Source organism: Triticum aestivum, chromosome 5B, assembly GCF_018294505.1.
Source record: "Triticum aestivum cultivar Chinese Spring chromosome 5B, IWGSC CS RefSeq v2.1, whole genome shotgun sequence".
Lineage (NCBI taxonomy): Eukaryota > Viridiplantae > Streptophyta > Magnoliopsida > Poales > Poaceae > Triticum > Triticum aestivum.
Window position 1 is genome coordinate 635,776,203 of NC_057807.1, and position 19,521 is coordinate 635,795,723.

Genomic DNA, 19,521 nt, shown 5'->3' on the forward strand with positions numbered 1-19,521 from the left:
TGGCAGCTATGAGGATGATCCTCAGGTTCCAAACCCAGTCCGTATAGTTGCTGCCATCATCTTTCAGCTTGGTTTTCTCTAGGAACGCGTTGAAGTTCAAGTTGACATGAGCGTTGGCCATTTGATCTACAAGACATATTTGCAAAAGGTTTTAGACTAAGTTCATGATAATTAAGTTCATCTAATCAAATTATTGAATGAACTCCCACTCAGATTTGACATCCCTCTAGTCATCTAAGTGTTACACGATCCGAGTCGACCAGGCCGTGTCCGATCATCACGTGAGACGGACTAGTCATCGTCGGTGAACATCCTCATGTTGATCGTATCTTCCATACGACTCGTGTTCGACCTTTCGGTCTCCGTGTTCCGAGGCCATGTCTGTACATGCTAGGCTCGTCAAGTTAACCCTAAGTGTTTTGCATGTGTAAAACTGTCTTACACCCGTTGTATGTGAATGTAAGGATCTATCACACCTGATCATCATGTGGTGCTTCGAAACGACGAACTTTAGCAACGGTGCACAGTTAGGGGAGAACACTTCTTGAAATTGTTGTAAGGGATCATCTTATTTACTACCGTCGTTCTAAGTAAACAAGATGCATAAAACATAATAAACATCACATGCAATTATATAAAGTAGTGACATGATATGGCCAATATCATATAGCTCCTTTGATCTTCATCTTCGGGGCTCCATGATCATCTTGTCACCGGCATGACACCATGATCTCCATCATCATGATCTCCATCATCGTGTCTTCATGAAGTTGTCACGCCAACGACTACTTCTACTTCTATGACTAACGCGTTTAGCAATAAAGTAAAGTAGTTTACATGGCGTTCTTCAATGACACGCAGGTCATACAAAAATAAAGACAACTCCTATGGCTCCTGCCGGTTGTCATACTCATCGACATGCAAGTCGTGATTCCTATTACAAGAACATGATCTCATACATCACAATATATCATTCATCATTCATCACAACTTCTGGCCATATCACATCACATGACAATTGCTGCAAAAACAAGTTAAACGTCCTCTAATTGTTGTTGCATCTTTTACGTGGCTGCAATTGGGTTCTAGCAAGAACGTTTTCTTACCTACGAATAACCACAACGTGATCTTGTCAACTTCTATTTACCCTTCATAAGGACCCTTTTCATCGAATCCACTTCAACTAAAGTGGAAGAGACAGACACCCGCCAGCCACCTTATGCAACTAGTGCATGTTAGTCGGTGGAACCGGTCTCACGTAAGCGTACGTGTAAGGTTGGTCCGGGCCGCTTCATCCCACAATACCGCTGAAGCAAGATAAGACTAGTAGCGGCAAGCAAGTTGACAAGATCTACGCCCACAACAAAATTGTGTTCTACTCGTGCAAAGAGAACTACACATAGACCTAGCTCTGATATCACTGTTGGGGAACGTTGCAGAAAATTAAAGTTTTTCTACGGTTTCACCAAGATCCATCTATGAGTTCATCTAAGCAATGAGTCAAGGGAGTGAGTCTGCATCTACATACCACTTGTAGATCGTGTGCGGAAGCGTTCAAGGGGATGGTGATGATGGAGTCGTACTCGACGTGATTCGGATCACCGATGACCAAGTGCTGAACGGACAGCACCTCCGCGTTCAACACACGTACGGTACGGGCGACATCTCCTCCGTCTTGATCCAGCAAGGAGGAAGGAGAGGTTGAGGAAGACAGCTCCAACGGCAGCAAGACGGCGTGGTGTTGTTGGTGCAGCAGTACTCCGACAGGGCTTCGCCAAGCACGTACGGAGGAGGAGAGGTGTTGGGGAGGGGAGGGGCTGCGCCTTGGCTTTTGGTACGGCTGCCCTCCCCTCACCCCTCTATTTATAGGGGAAGGGGCAAGGGGGGTCGGCCCTCTAGGGGAAACCCTAGAGGGGGCGGCGGCCAAAGGGAGAGGGGAAAGAGGGGAGGCTTGCCCCCCAAGCTAGGGGGGCGCCCCCTTTAGGGTTTCCCCCTCCCATGCCTTAGCCGCATGGGCCTACATGGGGAGGCGCGCCCAGCCCACCAGGGGCTGGCTCCCTCTCCCACACAGCCCATGTGCCCCCCCCGGGAGGGGTGGCCCCTCCCGGTGGACTCCCGGAACCCTTCCGGTGGCCCCGGTACAATACCGGTATGCCCCCCGAAACTTTCCGGAGTCCGTTTAACAACTTTCCATATATAAATCTTTACCTCCGGACCATTCCGGAACTCCTCGTGACGTTCGGGATCTCATCCGGGACTCCGAACAACATTCGCTAATCACATACAAGTCTTCCTAATAACCCTAGCGTCACCGAACCTTAAGTGTGTAGACCCTACGGGTTCGGGAGACATGCAGACATGACCGAGATGCTCTCAGGTCAATAACCAACAGCGGGATCTGGATACCCATGTTGGCTCCCACATGCTCCTCGATGTTGTCATCGGATGAACCACGATGTCAAGGGTTCAAGCAACCCCGTATACTATTCCCTTTGTCAGACGGTATGTTACTTGCCCGAGACTCGATCGTCGGTATCCCAATACCTCGTTCAGTCTCGTTACCGGCAAGTCACTTTACTCGTACCGTAATGCATGATCCCGTGACCAGACACTTGGCCACCTTGAGCTCATTATGATGATGCACTACCGAGTGGGCCCAGTGATACCTCTCCGTAACACGGAGTGACAAATCCCAGTCTCGATCCGTGTCCACCCAACAGACACTTTCGGAGATACCTGTAATGCACCTTTATAGTCACCCAGTTACGTTGTGACATTTGGTACACCCAAAGCACTCCTACGGTATCCGGGAGTTACACGATCTCATGGTCTAAGGAAGAGATACTTGACATTGGAAAAGCTCTAGCAAACGAGCTAACCGACCTTTGTGCTATGCTTATGATTGGGTCTTGTCCATCACATCATTCTCCTAATGATGTGATCCCGTTATCAACGACATCCTATGTCCATAGCCAGGAAACCATGACTATCTGTTGATCACAACGAGCTAGTCAACTAGAGGCTCACTAGGGACATATTGTGGTCTATGTATTCACACGTGTATTACGATTTCCGGATAATACAGTTATAGCATGAATAAAAGACTATTATCATGAACAAAGAAATATAATAATAACACTTTTATTATTGCCTCTAGGGCATATTTCCAACACTGATCTGTGTGTCTTAGGCTGATGGTAACAGGAAGCAAGGGACACAATGTTTACCCAGGTTCGGGCCCTCTAGATGGAGGTAAAACCCTACTTCCTGCTTGATTAATATTGAAGATATGAGTAGTACAAGAGTAGATCTACCACGAGATCGTAGAGGCTAAACCCTAGGAGCTAGCCTATGATGGTATGATTGTAATTGTAATCGGCGTTCTAAGGACCAACCTCTCCGGTTTATATAGACACCAGAGAGGGCTAGGGTTTACACGGAGTCAGTTACAAGAAAGGAAATATAATATCCGGATCGCCAAGCTTGCCTTCCACGCAAAGAAGAGTCCCATCCGGACACGGGCCGGAGTCTTGAGTCTTGTATCTTCATGCTTCAATAGTCCGGACGATGTATATAGTCCGGTTGTCCGGATACCCCCTAATCCAGGACTCCCTCACCGGGCTCGTGTTGGATCCGATCTGGACGAGGTTTCCACCTCTCCGTATGTGGCTTCAGGTGGTGGTGGATGTAAATTGTGGCGAGGGGATGAGACGAGCCAATAATTTCCTCCACACGATTGCTTGTGGTAGAGGATGGCAAGAGGTGGGTTGGTCGTTGTCTTTACTCATAGTAGGCATAGGCAACAATGACAATGCTCGTGTGGGACAGGTAACTCGTGTCGGGCAGTGGATGTACGCCATGGTAGCTGGCGCGGATGACCAAAAGAGTTAGTAGTGAGAGGGATGAGCGGATGGTGACAATGGCATGACCTCGAGGGAGGTGAAAGGCGAGGGTCATGGAATGTGCGGCATGATGTGCAAAGTGTTTGAGGGGGAAGACAAGTCACAAAGGTAGAAATCCTGGTGGCGTGGAGGTGGGGCGTGGTTGATGCGGATGTCAGATTGACTACGTAAGATGGACCCTTTAAACATATTTTTTTATTGGAATAGCATTGCAGATACATACATGTCTGAAGATTCAAACTTAAAAATTTGACCAATTGTACGAGGCAAAGTTGAAGAGGAATTGAGTAAAACTTTTGCTTTGAAGAAGAAACAAAGTTACTGGACAGGGTAAGTATACAAGACCACGAGTCGCGTCTTCTTGCAAAAAATTAAGATGGTGTTTGATAACATAGTAGGTCGAGAATGTGTAGAGGGAGCAATGAAGCACCATGGTGTCAGTTGTGAGCATCTTGCTAATGTGCGAGTACAATACAATATTCATATGTGCACTGATGGTGATACAAATTTGCCCCTCCGATGATTGTCAATGCCTCAGACTAACATGGTCTATAATTTATCCATCCGGTGATTACCATGACCACCATCATGACACTTGGATTTCACACTCACTAACTTTTGAAGATCAGAAACATCTACCATGTAAATGAGCTAATTGAAGTGAAAACATCATAGATGTGGGATATTGTTTTAGTGTGGTGATACATGTCGGATTTGTCCAAGACTAAGGCATCCTTATCTCCTCTGGAAACTCCAGTCAGGTGTTCCTTGCCCATGATAGAAATCTCAAATCTTGAGAAACAGATCTTTTATATCACATGGTCATGGACACCCTCAACTATGGAGGAGAATTTGTACCCAAACAACCATCATGTTGTTGTTCCATGATGTAGAAACATAACAACATTGTCCTAAATCTCGATGTTCCAAGTCCTATGATTTGTGTGCTTCAACAACACTTGAGCAACAATTCCAACAATTCAGTTCATATATGTATGTGGTGTATGCTACTACAAACCTAGCAATAGTTGGTCTCTACTACTTTCTCAACCATAAGGATGCATGGCTGCTTCTTTGTGAACTATGATCATCTTCATTCTCTCTTCTCATACTTAAATAGGAACATTATGAGATATGTCGCAACGACCATGAGATAGATACTTACATGCATGCACTTCAATACCGCCGTAAGGAGCACATGGGCATATATGCCTATGTTGTCCTGAGCACCCCCTGAATGAAGGAGTACATGTGTAGGTGCTTCGATCTCATCGAGTCAAGTTTACAATGTAGATTCCCTAGAGCACCACGCCATGAGAAAGAATTGCATTCGCCATCTTTATAGAGGGAGTATTTTCTAAGCATGTGTGCTTCTCATGCCTTTGTCTCTCTGTTTTTCTACGGGAGAGGTGCCTCGATTTCAGCTGGGTCTAAGCATTTACTCTTGTCCTTAACCCTGCCGAGCACGGTGTATACTGCATATGCAATTCTCCACAAGAAGTTGATGATGTGTGGAGTCGACAATGCATGCAGTGGCAATTTTCTCCACAAGAAGATCATCAAAGCAACTGGACTGGTAGAAACTGGCTGTAAAATTTCTTGGCATTGCTGGGGAAATGCTTGAAATCAAACTTATGTTGACTTAAGTTTTGTGTTGCACGTCTGAGTAACTGTAAAACATAAAGGGGAGCAAAAATAGTTGACGTTACAAGTTCAGCTCAGGTTTTGGTGGGGGTTTGAAGCATCGCAGACCCTGCGACTTTTGCGCTGAAACATGAAGACTAAAGAAGAGCTCTTGGGAGGAGCGTTCCTGTAAAACCTTGGGTTGCAATATTGCCACTAGCTAGTGTCAGCATAATAGCATATATAGTGTTAGTATCAGCAACTGAATTAATCAGCTACTGAACAAACGAGTGTGCGAATTAGGCAAGCTAATTCTTCAGAGAGCCTCCAAATCAAGATCAAACTCAAATTCATCCTTGTTGTTTGATTCTCCAGAGAGCCAGAGCTGCTTCCTGATCACCAAGTAGTTCATTGTCATCTGGTGTTGCAACATTGAGCGCTGCCGGTCTGCAGCTTACTCTAGAGGCAGATCATGTGCTGCGGGGACTGGTAATGCGTGGTGTAGTAGAATGCGGACTGGTAGAAGTTGAAGTCGGAGTGCTCCACTGGCCGGCAAGTCCTGCTGAACTTCTGAACCCACATATGCCCATGCTCACACCGTCAAGCTTGCTATCTACTCTCTCCGCTAGGACCAGAATGCTCTTATGGCAAAGATTATATGCATGACGGGAACAATGGAGTGTACACCCGACATCTCCTGAAATGTGTTTTTTTGCATTACAATGTACGCAAAGATGTTACCTCGAATCCAGAATTATTTTCATTTTTTTAAGTTAGAATTATTTTTATTAAGAGAACCCACACCTGCTCATCTAAGTTTCACATTTTTTTTCTCGAATATGCACGAGCGTGCATATTATATATTAAAGAAGAAAGGCAAAGAAAGCCTCCATCGTAAGTTACATGTACATGTCTATGCGGCTTTTAGCACGCACCCACTCCACTCACACACACTTATCTCACTCCTCCCCCATAGCCCCCCTATACAATCTACCCTGAAAACTGTCCACCTCCCTCTTGATAATCCCTGCCTTAGCCCACACTTTGGCTTCAGACTTCACCTTGTGGATGAGCCTCTCGATCGATGGGGACTCACCACCGAAAACAATGGCATTGCGGTGCTTCCAAAGCTCCCACATTACAAGCAGCAACGCTGTATGCAAGTCCTTGATCCTTGTTCCACCATCCGCACTTCTGTTGCAAAGCCATTCCCCAATTATGTCATCCTGGCTTGGTTTCCAGTCCGCTCTGCCAAGAGCCTCTCCTACTAGCGTCCACGTTAATCTGGCGAACACGCAAGTGAGCAAAATGTGGCTTATTGTTTTTTCCTCTTGATCACAAAACGGACACGTGTCTTGGTGCGCCAAACCCCTCCTTGCTAGCCGGTCCGAGGTCCAACACCGATTCTTGAGAGCCAACCATGCAAAGAAGCGACATTCCAACGGTGCCCGAGATTTCCAAGTTAGCTTCGACGTGGATACCACCTCACGTCCCCAAAACCTGCTCGCATATGCCGATCTCACGATGAACTGGCCATGTGCCTCCCAGGACCAAGATACCGCATCCTGCTCGTCGACCTGCGGCTCCCAAGCTTGTACTCTCGACCATAGTTCCAGAAACTGCCGCAACGTGGTCTCGTCCATGTCCGGGCCGACCTGCCGTGCCCACTCTCCACTAGTTGCAACCTGACCTAGCCTTGCCCCTCGCCTGATTCTTGGTGGGATCCTTTTGTAAACTTCCGGTGCCAGCTCCTGCACCCTCACATTCAAGCTCTCGAGACATGGATTCTCAAAAAAAAAAGCTCTCGAGGCATATGGATATAATTTTATCGGTAAGAGAAAATGTACCATGGCATGGAAAACTGTTTTGATAAATAAAATGAAGAAAAAAAACGTCACCGAACAATGCTGCTTCCAATCTCTTTTTTTTTTCCTTTGAAGGAAGCCCAAGCTGGCTAAACCGAACGCTCCGTAGAGTTCGTAAGCCACTCTTCCCCATCCAAACCCTCGCCTCCGTCGCACCCTGCCGCCGCCGGCTGCGCTGATGGACGAGCTCCTAGAGGATCCGTTTCCTCGCCTTTTGCCTGAGCTCGTCGAGGAGGTGTTTTTCCGCATTCCGCCGGACGAGCCCGCCTGTCTCGTCCGTGCCTCCGCCGTCTGCAAGCCCTGGCGCCGCATCCTCGCCGGTTTGGGCTTTCGCCGCCGCTACCGCAAGTTCCACGGAACACCTCCCGTCCTCGGGCTCTTCCAACACGGCAACTGCCTACTCCGAAAGGGATCCCGCTTCGTTCCCACCTCCGCCCTCTTCCTTGCCCAGCCTGACGACCGTCCCGATTGGTTTGCAATGGACTGCCGCCACGGGCGCGCCCTCTTCGCTCGCATACGGAAGACCTCTGACCTCATGGTCTTGGACCCTGTGACGGGCCACCGGCGCCGCGTGCCCTCGACACCCAAGTACCCGCTCAGCTTCAGTGCGGCCGTGCTCTGCGCCGCACAAGGCTGCGACCACCACGGTTGCCAAGGAGGGCATTTCCGTCTGGCCGTCGTCACCACCAATCAGCGGCAAGGCGTCACATCAGGCTGGCTGTACTCATCGGAGACTCGCGTGTGGAGCGAGCTCACCTCTGTTCACCACCCCAATGTCAGGTATACCAATAACTTTGGTGCGCCCAGCGTCCTTGTGGGCGATGCACTCTACTTCAACATTGGTGGCATCGTGGAGTGCAAACTTGGTACACTCCGCTTGTCAATATACGAGAAGCCGATCGATCGCGGTGGGCGTCTCATGACGGTGGAAGAGGGCAGGCTGGGATTCGCTGCCGTGGTTGATGTCACAAATCTAACCCTATGGTCGTGGGAGACTGGACCCGTGGGAGCCATCGGATGGGTAAAACTCAGGGTAATTGATCTCAAGACGCTTCTCCCAACATGTGAATTTGGGATTAGGAGCTGGGCAAATGCATTGGTGATCAGTGGCGTCGCGGAGGGCACCCAAGTCATTTTTGTGAGAGCACGTGTTGGTTCTTATATGGTTCATCTCAAGTCAGGGCGAGTCAGGCCGGTGTGTGCTTCTTCTGACATAAAAATCTTTCCCTACGTGAGCTTCTACATCCCAGGTACTATTATTTATGTGCATATATATAATGCTGTACAATTCCTTGATACAATGTTTCATTGGCACTTAGCAACATGGAATGAAAATATATTTCTTAGCAAGGAAACTTTAGACATGAGGACATATGTGCTCAAGAAAGAGAGATGTTCCTCTGGATTACAGGAACATATATGTCTCTTAAACGTCTGGATTTACCGTGTGTGTGTGTGTGTGTGTGTGTGTGTGTGTGTGTTGTCGGTCCTCGTGATCGGTGAGCAAGCAAAATGCACATTCAGTTGAGCCTGGTTCATCAATCAATTGATTCGATGTTGTTATTTTCTTGCATTTATGCAGCAATGGAAGCAGCTTGTTTTGGCCAGGGGCAGTGAGCTGGTGTTTCAAGTCTTTGTCAAGCTCAAGTTAATGGAGCAAGCTCTTGTGGATTAGTCGGGGGGGGGGGGGGGGGGGGGGGAGTAGCAGTGATGTTAGATATGGCATAAATGCAGCTCTGGACCTGTAGGGACTTTGTTTAGGAAGTTTTTGGTCTGTAGTAACTTTATTTAGACATTTGAAGGAATTTTTTGTACTGCTGGTCTTACTATTGTTGTATGGAACTTCGTTGACAAGCTGTTGCTGCTGTGCTTGCAAATTGTAGGAGTTGTTGAAGAAGTTGTTGCTTCCGTGCTTGCAATACTTTTCACTCACTCTGTGTTCTTGAGAATGGTGACAACAAGCTACATAATTGTCAAGATAACCAGACTTGCAGGTGGAATCAACAGTACATACGCATGAGCAGCAGCAGTTATCTCCTATTCTTTTTCTTAGAGAAAAGGCGCAACCCGAGCCCGAGATAGGACTCAAGCCTAGCCCCACTTTGAATTTCCGCTGAACAGAAGGTGCGGTTTCTGAATGCACAAAATGATGGACTGGTAACATCTAATATACAGCCGATGTACAAGTGGGATCAACACGCCGTCAGTTCATAGATCAGAAATAATTGACACATGTACATAGTGTCAGCATCAGCAGCTGAATCAGCCACTGGCCAGAAGAATGGGCGAATTATCCTTGCTGTTTCATTCTCCGGGGAGCCAGAGCTGCTGCTTAATTAGTACTGTACCAAGCAGTTCATTGTCATCTGGCGTTGCAACATTGAGCGCTCCCAGACTGCAGCTTCCTCCACGGGAAGATTGAAGCAGCTGGGGACTGGTGTTGCATGATGTAGTAGCCGTCGAAGCACCCGGCCTGGTAGAACTTACGTACTCCACCAGCCGGCTGAGTCCTTGCTGAACTTCTGAACCCACATGCCCGTGCTCACCTCGTCAGGCTTGCTCTCTACTCTCACCACTTGGACCAAAGTGCTTTTGAGGCAAAGATTATGCATGACGGGATCGAGTTAAGCTTGGGTAAGCGGCTGACCGCTGTTGCGGCCAATGGACTTCCTTCCGTTATTTGAACAGATTAAATGCTAAGCAGAATCTCCATCACAAAACTTTACTGGAAAATGCCACATTCCTCATTCGGGTTGTCCTCCGAAAAAGTTTGGGAGCTAGCTCGCAACGCTTTGGAATTCAGATAGACTCAAGTGCACGTGCTCGCCTCGGTTGTGTTGAAGTGTATGCCATGCATTGGGATGTACTCCCTCCATCCGGAAATACTTGTCGCGAAAATGAATATAAATAGATGCATCTAAAACCAAAATATGTCTAGATACATTCATTGCTCCGACAAGTATTTTTGGACGGAGGGAGTATAATCGTTGAAGAACATTTGCTTGGCCGTCACTAGTAGAAAAGGGGGCATTTGTCCCGGTTCGTAAGGGCCTTTAGTCCCGGTACATGAACCGGGACTAATGGGTCGTTACTAATACCTCCCCCTTTAGTCCCGGTTCTAACACGAACCGGGACAAATGGGCCTCCACGTGGCCGGTGCGCCGAGCCCAGGCAGGGGGGCCTTTGGTCCCGGTTGGTGGCACCAACCGGGACCAAAAGGCATCCACGCGTCAGCATTTCAGTGGCTGGGTTTTTTTTTGAAAGGGGGGAGGGGGGTTTGGGGTTTTGTGGGGTTAATTTAGGTGTTTCATATATTGTGTTAGCTAGCTAATTAATGGAGAGAAGTGTCCTCTCTTATGTCCGTGCTTGGTCGACGGTACGTACTATACATAGAGAGGCCCTCGACACGCTAGCTAGTAAGAAAATGAAGGGAACCATTAAGTACAGAAGTTCGTCATGCATACCGAGAGAAGTGATCGATCGACCTCTCCTTCTCCAAGAGATTGGTCGAACAACAAGTTTTCGTATTATCTATCCGAGGCTATTGGCTACATACATATACAATATATAAGATCTCTTAATTACAATCCCCAAGCAATTGAAATCAACTTCCACATGGTATTCTCCGGATTTATTGATAACGTGGTCAAGAAAGAATCCCGCCAATTCCTCTTGAATTGCTTCTTGTTCTAGGAGTTCATTCCGCATCTTCCACGTCTAATTTGAAGAAGGGGGTTAATTAATACATATATATGAATGAAACTCAACAGAAATGATGGTGTAATAAAATGAAATTGTGAATATTATTGCTTACACACTTCATATTGTCTTTTAGAGTAGCCCCGCTTATTTTTCAAAGTCGCGTTGTAGATGAACTCGCACACGTAGTATCCACAGAAATCATTCCCTTGTTCCTGCCACAAGCACTTTACGAGAAATAGAGGTCAATCAAACTGATAATGAAGCATTATAAATGGCATTGATGAAAGTATAGCTATAGAATCAACGGGAGATGCGCGCAACTAGCTAGCCAGTAGTACTTACTTTCGGGTATGTATATCGCAGCTCCTTCGGCAGTCCCGGAGCTTCTGCGGTGAACTGTTTCCAAACCCTGCAAGACAAAGAAAATAATTATTATTACTTGAGATATCAGGAAATGAACAAAAAGTTGCCGATATGGTGCGATAATGATCGATTGAACTTACTTGTTGAGCAATTCAGTCATGTCCGCATAGGTTTCGGGATCTTTTCGTCTCGAGTCTAAGACGGTTACTAGTCCCCGCTCAAGCTTAATCTCCAGAAGAACATAGTGGAAGCTGCGCACGCATGCATAACTCATCAATTACATTACTATAACCTCGCTCGAGTAATAAGGGAAACCGAATATGCACACGACAGTAACACTCACTTGAAGTTGTAAGGAAAGAGTATGGTATCTTTGTTTTGATTTTTGATCAACGATTGTAGCAAGTTGGCCTCGGCCTCTTCGGCGTGCTTTTTAACCTGAATATCATCTATGATATTTGTGTTAATGAACCCAATATCATACATTTCTTGTTTTCTGCACTCGACGATCTTCAATCTGCATAATATATTGAGGATAATTAATTATAAATACATGCAATGAAAGAGCCGAGCTATATATAGAGACTTAATGACAGAAATAGTACTTACAGACAGTAGCAAAAGACCGTTAATTTATCGAGGGCCTTTTGATTGAAGAACGCGAAGAACTCCTCAAATGGAACAGCCAACAGATCAGTTCCAACGAGGTCGTGCTCCTCTTTAATGTTCAGATACAAACTATTCGTCCCCCCAGACTCTCTGCAGGTTTTCATGTACCAATTATGGAATCTTCGCATTATCGTTGTTAGAGAATTTTCATCTTTGACGAGAGGCTTCCCGTACTCGTATCTGTGTTCGTCCACCTCCATGAAATCAGGAAGTTGATCGTCAGGCAGGTAATCTGATAGATTGCCATAACCGGCCACCATCCCCGGAGCATTAGCGACGATGTCGCCGCTAGACACATTGAGCGGGGGGCACGATTGATTGCTTGTTCGCCGAGCTGGTCAATTTTTTTCGCAGCTGCTCGTTCTCTTGACCTTTGATGTCCGACAGTACTTCCCGACCGCTCCGCTTGGAGATATGTCTATTCAGTAATGCACTCATAGTTGGTTCTCGGTGGAGACTTTGCCAGTTTCCTCAGGGCATCGAGAGTGCGCTTTGCTTTCACCGGATCTACCTTATCCTCCGAAGGTGGATGTCTCTTTGCTTTCACCCTTTCAAAGAAGTCCTTCACGTGGGTCCGCACGATCGTCGCGTTTTCCTCCTCGGTCCTCTCGTACGGTAACTTCTCTAGAGGCTTGAGAGGTGGACCGTGTCTGTATTGCCTCCCGCCTCTGGCTGTACTGCTAGACGCTGGAGCAGACGGAGCGGCTGTGGCGTCTGTCTTCTTTCGTGCTTGCTTACGAGGCGGAGGAGAAGGACTACGACGCGCCGGAGCAGCCGGGGTGGCGGCGTGTCTCTTCCGCCCTTGCTGGCGAGGCGGAGAAGGAGGAGGCTGGTGGCTGCTCGGGCGCGCCGACGCATGCGGAGAAGGAGGCGGAGTGCCGCCACGCGCCGGAGAAGGAGGCCCACTGCCCTGATCGTCACTCGCCGGAGGAGGAGGCGGTGGAGGAGGCGGAGTGCCCTGACTCGCCGGAGGAGGAGGAGGCGGAGGCATCTAGTTCGGAAGGTTGATGAGCTCCTTCCGCCATAGGCATGGAGTCTTCAGAGCAGAACCCAGCCTAGTCTCCCCTTCATCGGTAGGGTGGTCAAGCTGGAGGTCCTCAAATCCCTCCGTTATTTCATCCACCATCACCCTAGCATATCCTTCTGGAATCGGCCGGCAGTGAAAAGTTGCGCCGGGTTCAGTAGGATAAACAGAGCCAACAGCCGCCTTGACCTTCAAATTCATCCATCGCGTCATAATGTGGCAATTTTGAGACTCCGTGATAGCATCCACAGGATAGCTGGCAGGAGCCGTCAAGACATGCTCCGGCTGAAGCAGCTCGGTGGAAGCCACGCTGCTGCTCTGCTGAGATGGTGGGGTAGCTTCAGGGGAAGCTTCGGCAGGTCGTTTGCTGTGATCTGCTTCTCGTTCCTCTAGCCCCATTACCCTTTCATGCAGCGCCTGCAGTTGGCCCTGCTCCAGTTTCTTCCTTCTCTCCTGGGTTTTGTAACCCCCTGCATCCGAAAAACCAACCTTCCACGGAATGGAGCCTGGCGTGCCTCATGTCCGTCCAGGGTGCTCAGGATTCCCGAGGGCCATTGTGAGCTCGTCCTTCTCCCTGTCTGGAACGAACGTCCCTTTTTGCGCTGCATCGGTATAGTGTCGAAGCTTGGTGACTGGTATTTTCAGTTGCTCGTCCGTCCAATGGCACTTCCCTGATACAGGGTCCAAGGTTCCGCCAGCCCCGAAGAACCAAGTCCGGCAACGGTCTGGCCAGTTCATTGTCTCTGGTTCGATCCCTTTATCAAGCATATCATTCTCAGTCTTGGACCACTTAGGCCGGGCTTTGAGGTAGCCACCTGACCCCGTGCGATGGTGAAACTGCTTCTTCGCAGCATTTTGCTTGTTTGTCACCGACATCTTCTTACTCTTTTCCGATGTCTTGTGGGCCACAAATGCGGGCCAGTGATCTTTGATCTTCTCATATTTGCCGATGAATTCTGGTGTCTCTTCTTTGTCGACAAACTTGTTCAGCTCTTTCCTCCACCTCCTGAATAAGGTTGCCATCTTCTTAAGAGCATAAGACTTGATTAATTGCTCTTTAACTGGCTTCTCCGGATCCTCCTCTGGCGGTAGGGAGAAATTCGCCTTCAGCTGAGTCCAAAGATCATCTTTCTGCATATCATTGACATAAGACACCTCAGGGTCTTCCTCCTTAGGCTTATACCATTACTGGATGCTGATCGGGATCTTGTCCCTAACAAGAACACCGCACTGAGCAGAAAATGCGTTCTTTGTCCGGATGGGTTCAATCGGTTCGCCGTTGGGCATGATTGCTGTGATATCAAACCTTTCATCCGAGCTCAACTTTTTCTTTGGGCCTCGTCTCCTTACCGAAGTTGTGCTCGATCTGGAGGGCTAGAAAAAGGAAGAAAGACGAGAGTTAATTAATATATGTACATATACCAAAACAATGAATGCATCAAAACAATGAATGGGCTTAACTAATATATATATACCTGTTCGGACTCGGTTCGGTCACCGGAGCAGTCAGCAAGGTCTCCTTCTTGTACCTCCATTGGGTCACCGGAGCCATCATGAACATAGCCCTCTTCTTGTACTGGCATTAATGGGCCGGAGCCATCATGAACATAGCCCTCTTCTTCACCCAGTCCTTCCTGACCATCGGTGTCGTTGAGAAATGACGCAAATACATCACTTCCTTGTGCGATTATGTCCCCCAACATCGCTTCTGTTGCTTCATCTCGGGAGTGCTCCATAGTTTCTGCAAATATTTACAACATGTTAATTATTATTCAAACATGGTACAGATGGATATATATTAGTGGCAAACATAGAACTAGCTAGCTAATCACAATAAGGAATCATGTTAGTGGCCTCGATGCTGCTTCTCTAGGGTTTGGGGTGGCCTAGACAACGCTTCAAGGGTTTGGCGTGGCCTCGACACAACGCTTCAAGGGTTTGGGGTGGCTTCGACGACAACGCTCTTTTAACTTGGTAAATTTGGGTGGCCTCGAGAGAGTTAATTTGTCGGGTAGGGGCGCGGCAGGAGGGGGTAGGAGACCAACATCGTTTTCTCTCTAGGGCTTGGGTGTCCTCGAGAGTTTTGGTCGAGCGAGAAGGCCGAGGGGCGTGCTGCCGTGGTATAAGTTATCACGGTCGAGAGGGGGTATATATATCGACCGCCCCTCATGTCGAAGTTATCCGGGAGGGGGTTATATCGACAACGACGCGACATACATATACATGGCAAAATAATGTTACCGGGGAGGGGGTATCGGTACCCCCCCTCGTGTTGAAGTTTTTTCTTTCTCTTCTATTCCTTTCTTCTTCCTCTACTCTTCTTCTCCTTTCTTCCTCTTCTTATTTTCCTTTTTCCTCTCCTTCTTTTTCTTCTTCTTCTTCCTTCTTCCTTCTTCCTCTTTTCTTCCTTTTCCTTATTTTACTTTTTCCTCTACACTAACATAAAATCGATATCTACTAACAACCTAAATAAAAAATTAATACATATATGAAAAAACATATATAAACAAAAAAATGCTATGAACATTATATTCATACATACATAGCCACATCCATTCATCATATAGCTACCACATACATATATACATTATATATATGAAAAAATGCAATGAACAAAAAAATACACTTATGGAAAAAAAATACTATGAACATGTACACATATATACACATACAAACACATATACACAAAAAAATACAAAAAATGCTATGAAAAATGCAGGGCAGGGGCGGCGGGGCGGCACGCGGCGGCCGCGTAGGGGCGCGGGACGGGAGGGCGCGGGAGCAGGCTGTGCTCATAGGGGGCGGCGGCGACGGCGAAGGCGAGCAGCCTGACGGCGTCGGTGGCGGCGGTGACGACGAAGGCGAGCATCGTGACGGCGTCGGTGGCAGCGGCGACGGCAAGGTGGAGCAGGGGCGTCGGGCAGCGACGGCGACGAGGAGGAGCAGGGGCGTCGGGGGAGAAGTGGGGGATTTGGTCAAAACTGCTAAGTGTTGTATATATAGCAAGAGCATTGGTCCCGGTTCGTGGCACAAACCGGGACCAATGCCCCCTTTAGTCCCGGTTGGTGCCACCAACCGGGACCAAAGGCCGGCTGTTGAAAAGAGGCCTTTGGTCCCGGTTGGTGGCACCAACCGGGACTAAAGGAGGGGCATTGGTCCCGGTTCGTAGCACCAACCAGGACTAATGCACCCCTTTAGTCCCGGTTGGTGCCACCAACCGAGAACAATGGGCCTTGCACAACGGCGTGGTGGTGGGAGTTTAGTCCCACCTCGCTAGCTGAGAGAGAGCCGCACCTATTTATAAGGTGCGATGCGCCAACCCTCTCGAGCTCCTCTCTAAAGCAGGCTTTCGGGCCTAATCTGTCTCTATGTGCCTGTGGACCTGCTGGGCCTTCTGCGGGCCTGAATCCTGGCCCATGGTAGGGTTTCTAGTCGTATTCACGCCGTGGGGGCCCAGTAGGAGGCACTTTTTTTGTTTTCTTTACTTATTGTTGCTATTTTTATTTTATTTTTCAGTTTTTTTGTTTTGTTTTCTGCATTATTTATTTTCTTTTGTTTTTTGCTTTATTTTTTAATTATTTTTTGCTTTTAGTTTTAGAAAAATTATAAACATTCTGTTAGTCCCATTAGTTTTCAAATTTGAAAACACTTTTTTGTTGTTGTCTTTCTTGCTTTATTTGTTTTATTTTGTTTCTACTTACAACAAAATACTTATTGTTGCTATTTTTATTTTTTTCCAGTTTTTTTGTTTTGTTTTCTACATTATTTATTTTCTTTTGTTTTTTTCTTTCTTTTTTAGTTCTTTTTTGCTTTTAGTTTTAGAAAAAAATATAAACTTTCTGTTAGTGCCATTAGTTTTCAAATTTGAAAACACTTTTTTTGTTTTTTTGTTTTCTGTGTTGCTTTATTTATTTTATTTTGTTTCTACTTACAACAAAATACTTATTGTTGCTATTTCTATTTTGTTTCCTTTTTTGTCTTGTTTTCTGCATTATTTATTATCTTTTGTTTTTTGCTTTATTTTTTAATTCTTTTTGCTTTTAGGTCAGCAAAATTATAAACTTCCTGTTAGTGCCATTAGTTTTAAAAAAATTATAAACTTTCCGTTAGTGGCATTAGTTTTCAAATTTGAATAGTTAAAATTTGAATTCTTTGAAGGATTTGTCTGTTGGGGATCGTAGCAGAAATTTAAAATTTTCTACGCATCACCAAGATCAATCTATGGAGTAACTGAGCAACGAGGGGAAGGAGAGTGCATCTACATACCCTTGTAGATCGCTAAGCAGAAGCGTTCAAGTGAACGGAGTTGATGGAGTCGTACTCGTCGTGATCCAAATCACAGATGATCCTAGCGCCGAACGGACGGCACCTCCGCGTTCAACACACATACGGTTGGGAGAGACATCTCCTCCTTCATGATCCAGCAAGGGGAGGAGAGTTTGATGGAGATCCAGCAGCACGACGACGTGGTGGTGGAAGTAGCGGGATCCCGGCAGGGCTTCGCCAAGCGCAAGCTGGGAGGAAGAGGTGTCACGGGAGGGAGGGAGGCGCCAGGGACTCAGGTGCGGCTGCCCTCGCTCCCCTCCACTATATATAGGGGCCTAGGGGGCGTCGGCCCCTTGTAGATCACATCTAGGGAGGGGGCGGCGGCCCTAGGGGTGGCTTGGCCTCCAAGCCAAGTGGAGGCGCCCCCACCCCTTAGGGTTTCTAACCCTAGGCACATGGGAGGCCTAAGGGGGGCGCACCAGCCCACCAGGGGCTGGTTCCCACGCCCCTTCAGCCCATGGGGCCCTCCGGGATAGGTGGCCCCATCCGGTGGACCCCCGGGATCCTTCCGGTGGTCCCGGTACAATACTGACGACCCCCGAAACTTTCCCGGTGACCAAAGCAGGACTTCCCATATATAAATCTTTACCTCCGGACCATTCCGGAACTCCTCGTGATGTCCGGGATCTCATCTGGGACTCCGAACAACTTTCGGATTACCGCATAATAATATCTCTACAACCCTAGCGTCACCGAACCTTAAGTGTGTAGACCCTACGGGTTCGGGAACCATGCAGACATGACCGAGACAACTCTCCGGCCAATAACCAACAGCTGGATCTGGATACCCATGTTGGCTCCCACATGTTCCACGATGATCTCATCAGATGAACCACGATGTCGAGGATTCAATCAATCCCGTATTCATTTCCCTTTGTCTACCGGTATAGTACTTGCCTGAGATTCGATCGTCGGTATCTCGATACCTTGTTCAATCTCGTTACCGGCAAGTCTCTTTACTCGTTCCATAACACATCATCCCGTGATCAACCCCTTGGTTACATTGTGCACATTATGATGATGTCCTATCGAGTGGGCCCAGAGATACCTCTCCGTCACACGGAGTGACAAATCCCAGTCTCGATTCGTGCCAACCCAACAGACACCTTCCAAGATACCCGTAGTGCACCTTTATAGCCACCAAGTTACGTTGTGACGTTTGGTACACCCAAAGCATTCCTACGGTATCCAGGAGTTGCACAATCTCATGGTCTAAGGAAATGATACTTGACATTAGAAAAGCTTTAGCATACGAACTACACGATCTTTGTGCTAGGCTTAGGATTGGGTCTTGTCCATCACATCATTCTCCTAATGATGTGATCCCGTTATCAACGACATCCAATGTCCATGGTCAGGAAACCGTAACCATCTATTGATCAATGAGCTAGTCAACTAGAGGCTTACTAGGGACATGGTGTTGTCTATGTATCCACACATGTATCTGAGTTTCCTAACAATACAATTATAGCATGGATAATAAATGATTATCATGAACAAGGAAATATAATAATAATAACTAATTTATTATTGCCTCTAGGGCATATTTTCAACAGTCTCCCACTTGCACTAGAGTCAATAATCTAGTTCGCATCGCCATGTGATTAACACTTACATGTCACATCGCCATGTGACCAACATCCAAAGAGTTTACTAGTGTCACTAAACTAGTTCACATCATCATGTGATTAAGACTCAATGAGTTCTGGGGTTTGATCATGTTTTGCTTGTGAGAGAGGTTTTAGTCAACGGGTCTGCAACATTCAGATCCGTATGTACTTTGCAAATCTCTAGGTCATATTGTAAATTTTGCTTCCACGCTCCACTTGGAGCTATTCCAAATGGTTGCTCCACTATACGTATCCGGTTTGCTACTCAGAGTCATTCGGATAGGTGTTAAAGCTTGCATCGACGTAACCCTTTACGCCGAACTCTTTATCACCTCCATAATCGAGAAACATGTCCTTATTACTCCAAGGACAATTTTGACCGTTGTCCAATGATCCATTCCTGGATCACTATTGTACCCCTTTGCCAGACATGTGGC

At 47.2% G+C, this 19,521-nt stretch overlaps 1 protein-coding gene across 1 annotated transcript; it reads left to right on the top strand.

Annotated features, from left to right (window-relative positions):
• Nucleotides 1-7,500: 7,500 nt before the first annotated feature.
• On the top strand, nt 7,501-9,068 carry LOC123117289 (uncharacterized). The gene is made up of 2 exons (XM_044538069.1): nt 7,501-8,640; nt 8,973-9,068. Exons 1-2 carry the CDS (start codon nt 7,569-7,571, stop codon nt 9,005-9,007), a joined length of 1,107 nt encoding a protein of 368 aa, XP_044394004.1. The 5' UTR covers nt 7,501-7,568; the 3' UTR covers nt 9,008-9,068.
• The last annotated feature ends 10,453 nt before the right edge of the window (nt 9,069-19,521 follow it).

Bases quoted from the DNA above. Each gene is read 5' to 3' on its own strand.
- LOC123117289 (XM_044538069.1), top strand. From the start codon at position 7,569: ATGGACGAGCTCCTAGAGGATCCGTTTCCTCGCCTTTTGCCTGAGCTC. The intron at 8,641-8,972 runs GTACTATTATTT...GCATTTATGCAG, and splicing joins CGTGAGCTTCTACATCCCAG to CAATGGAAGCAGCTTGTTTT.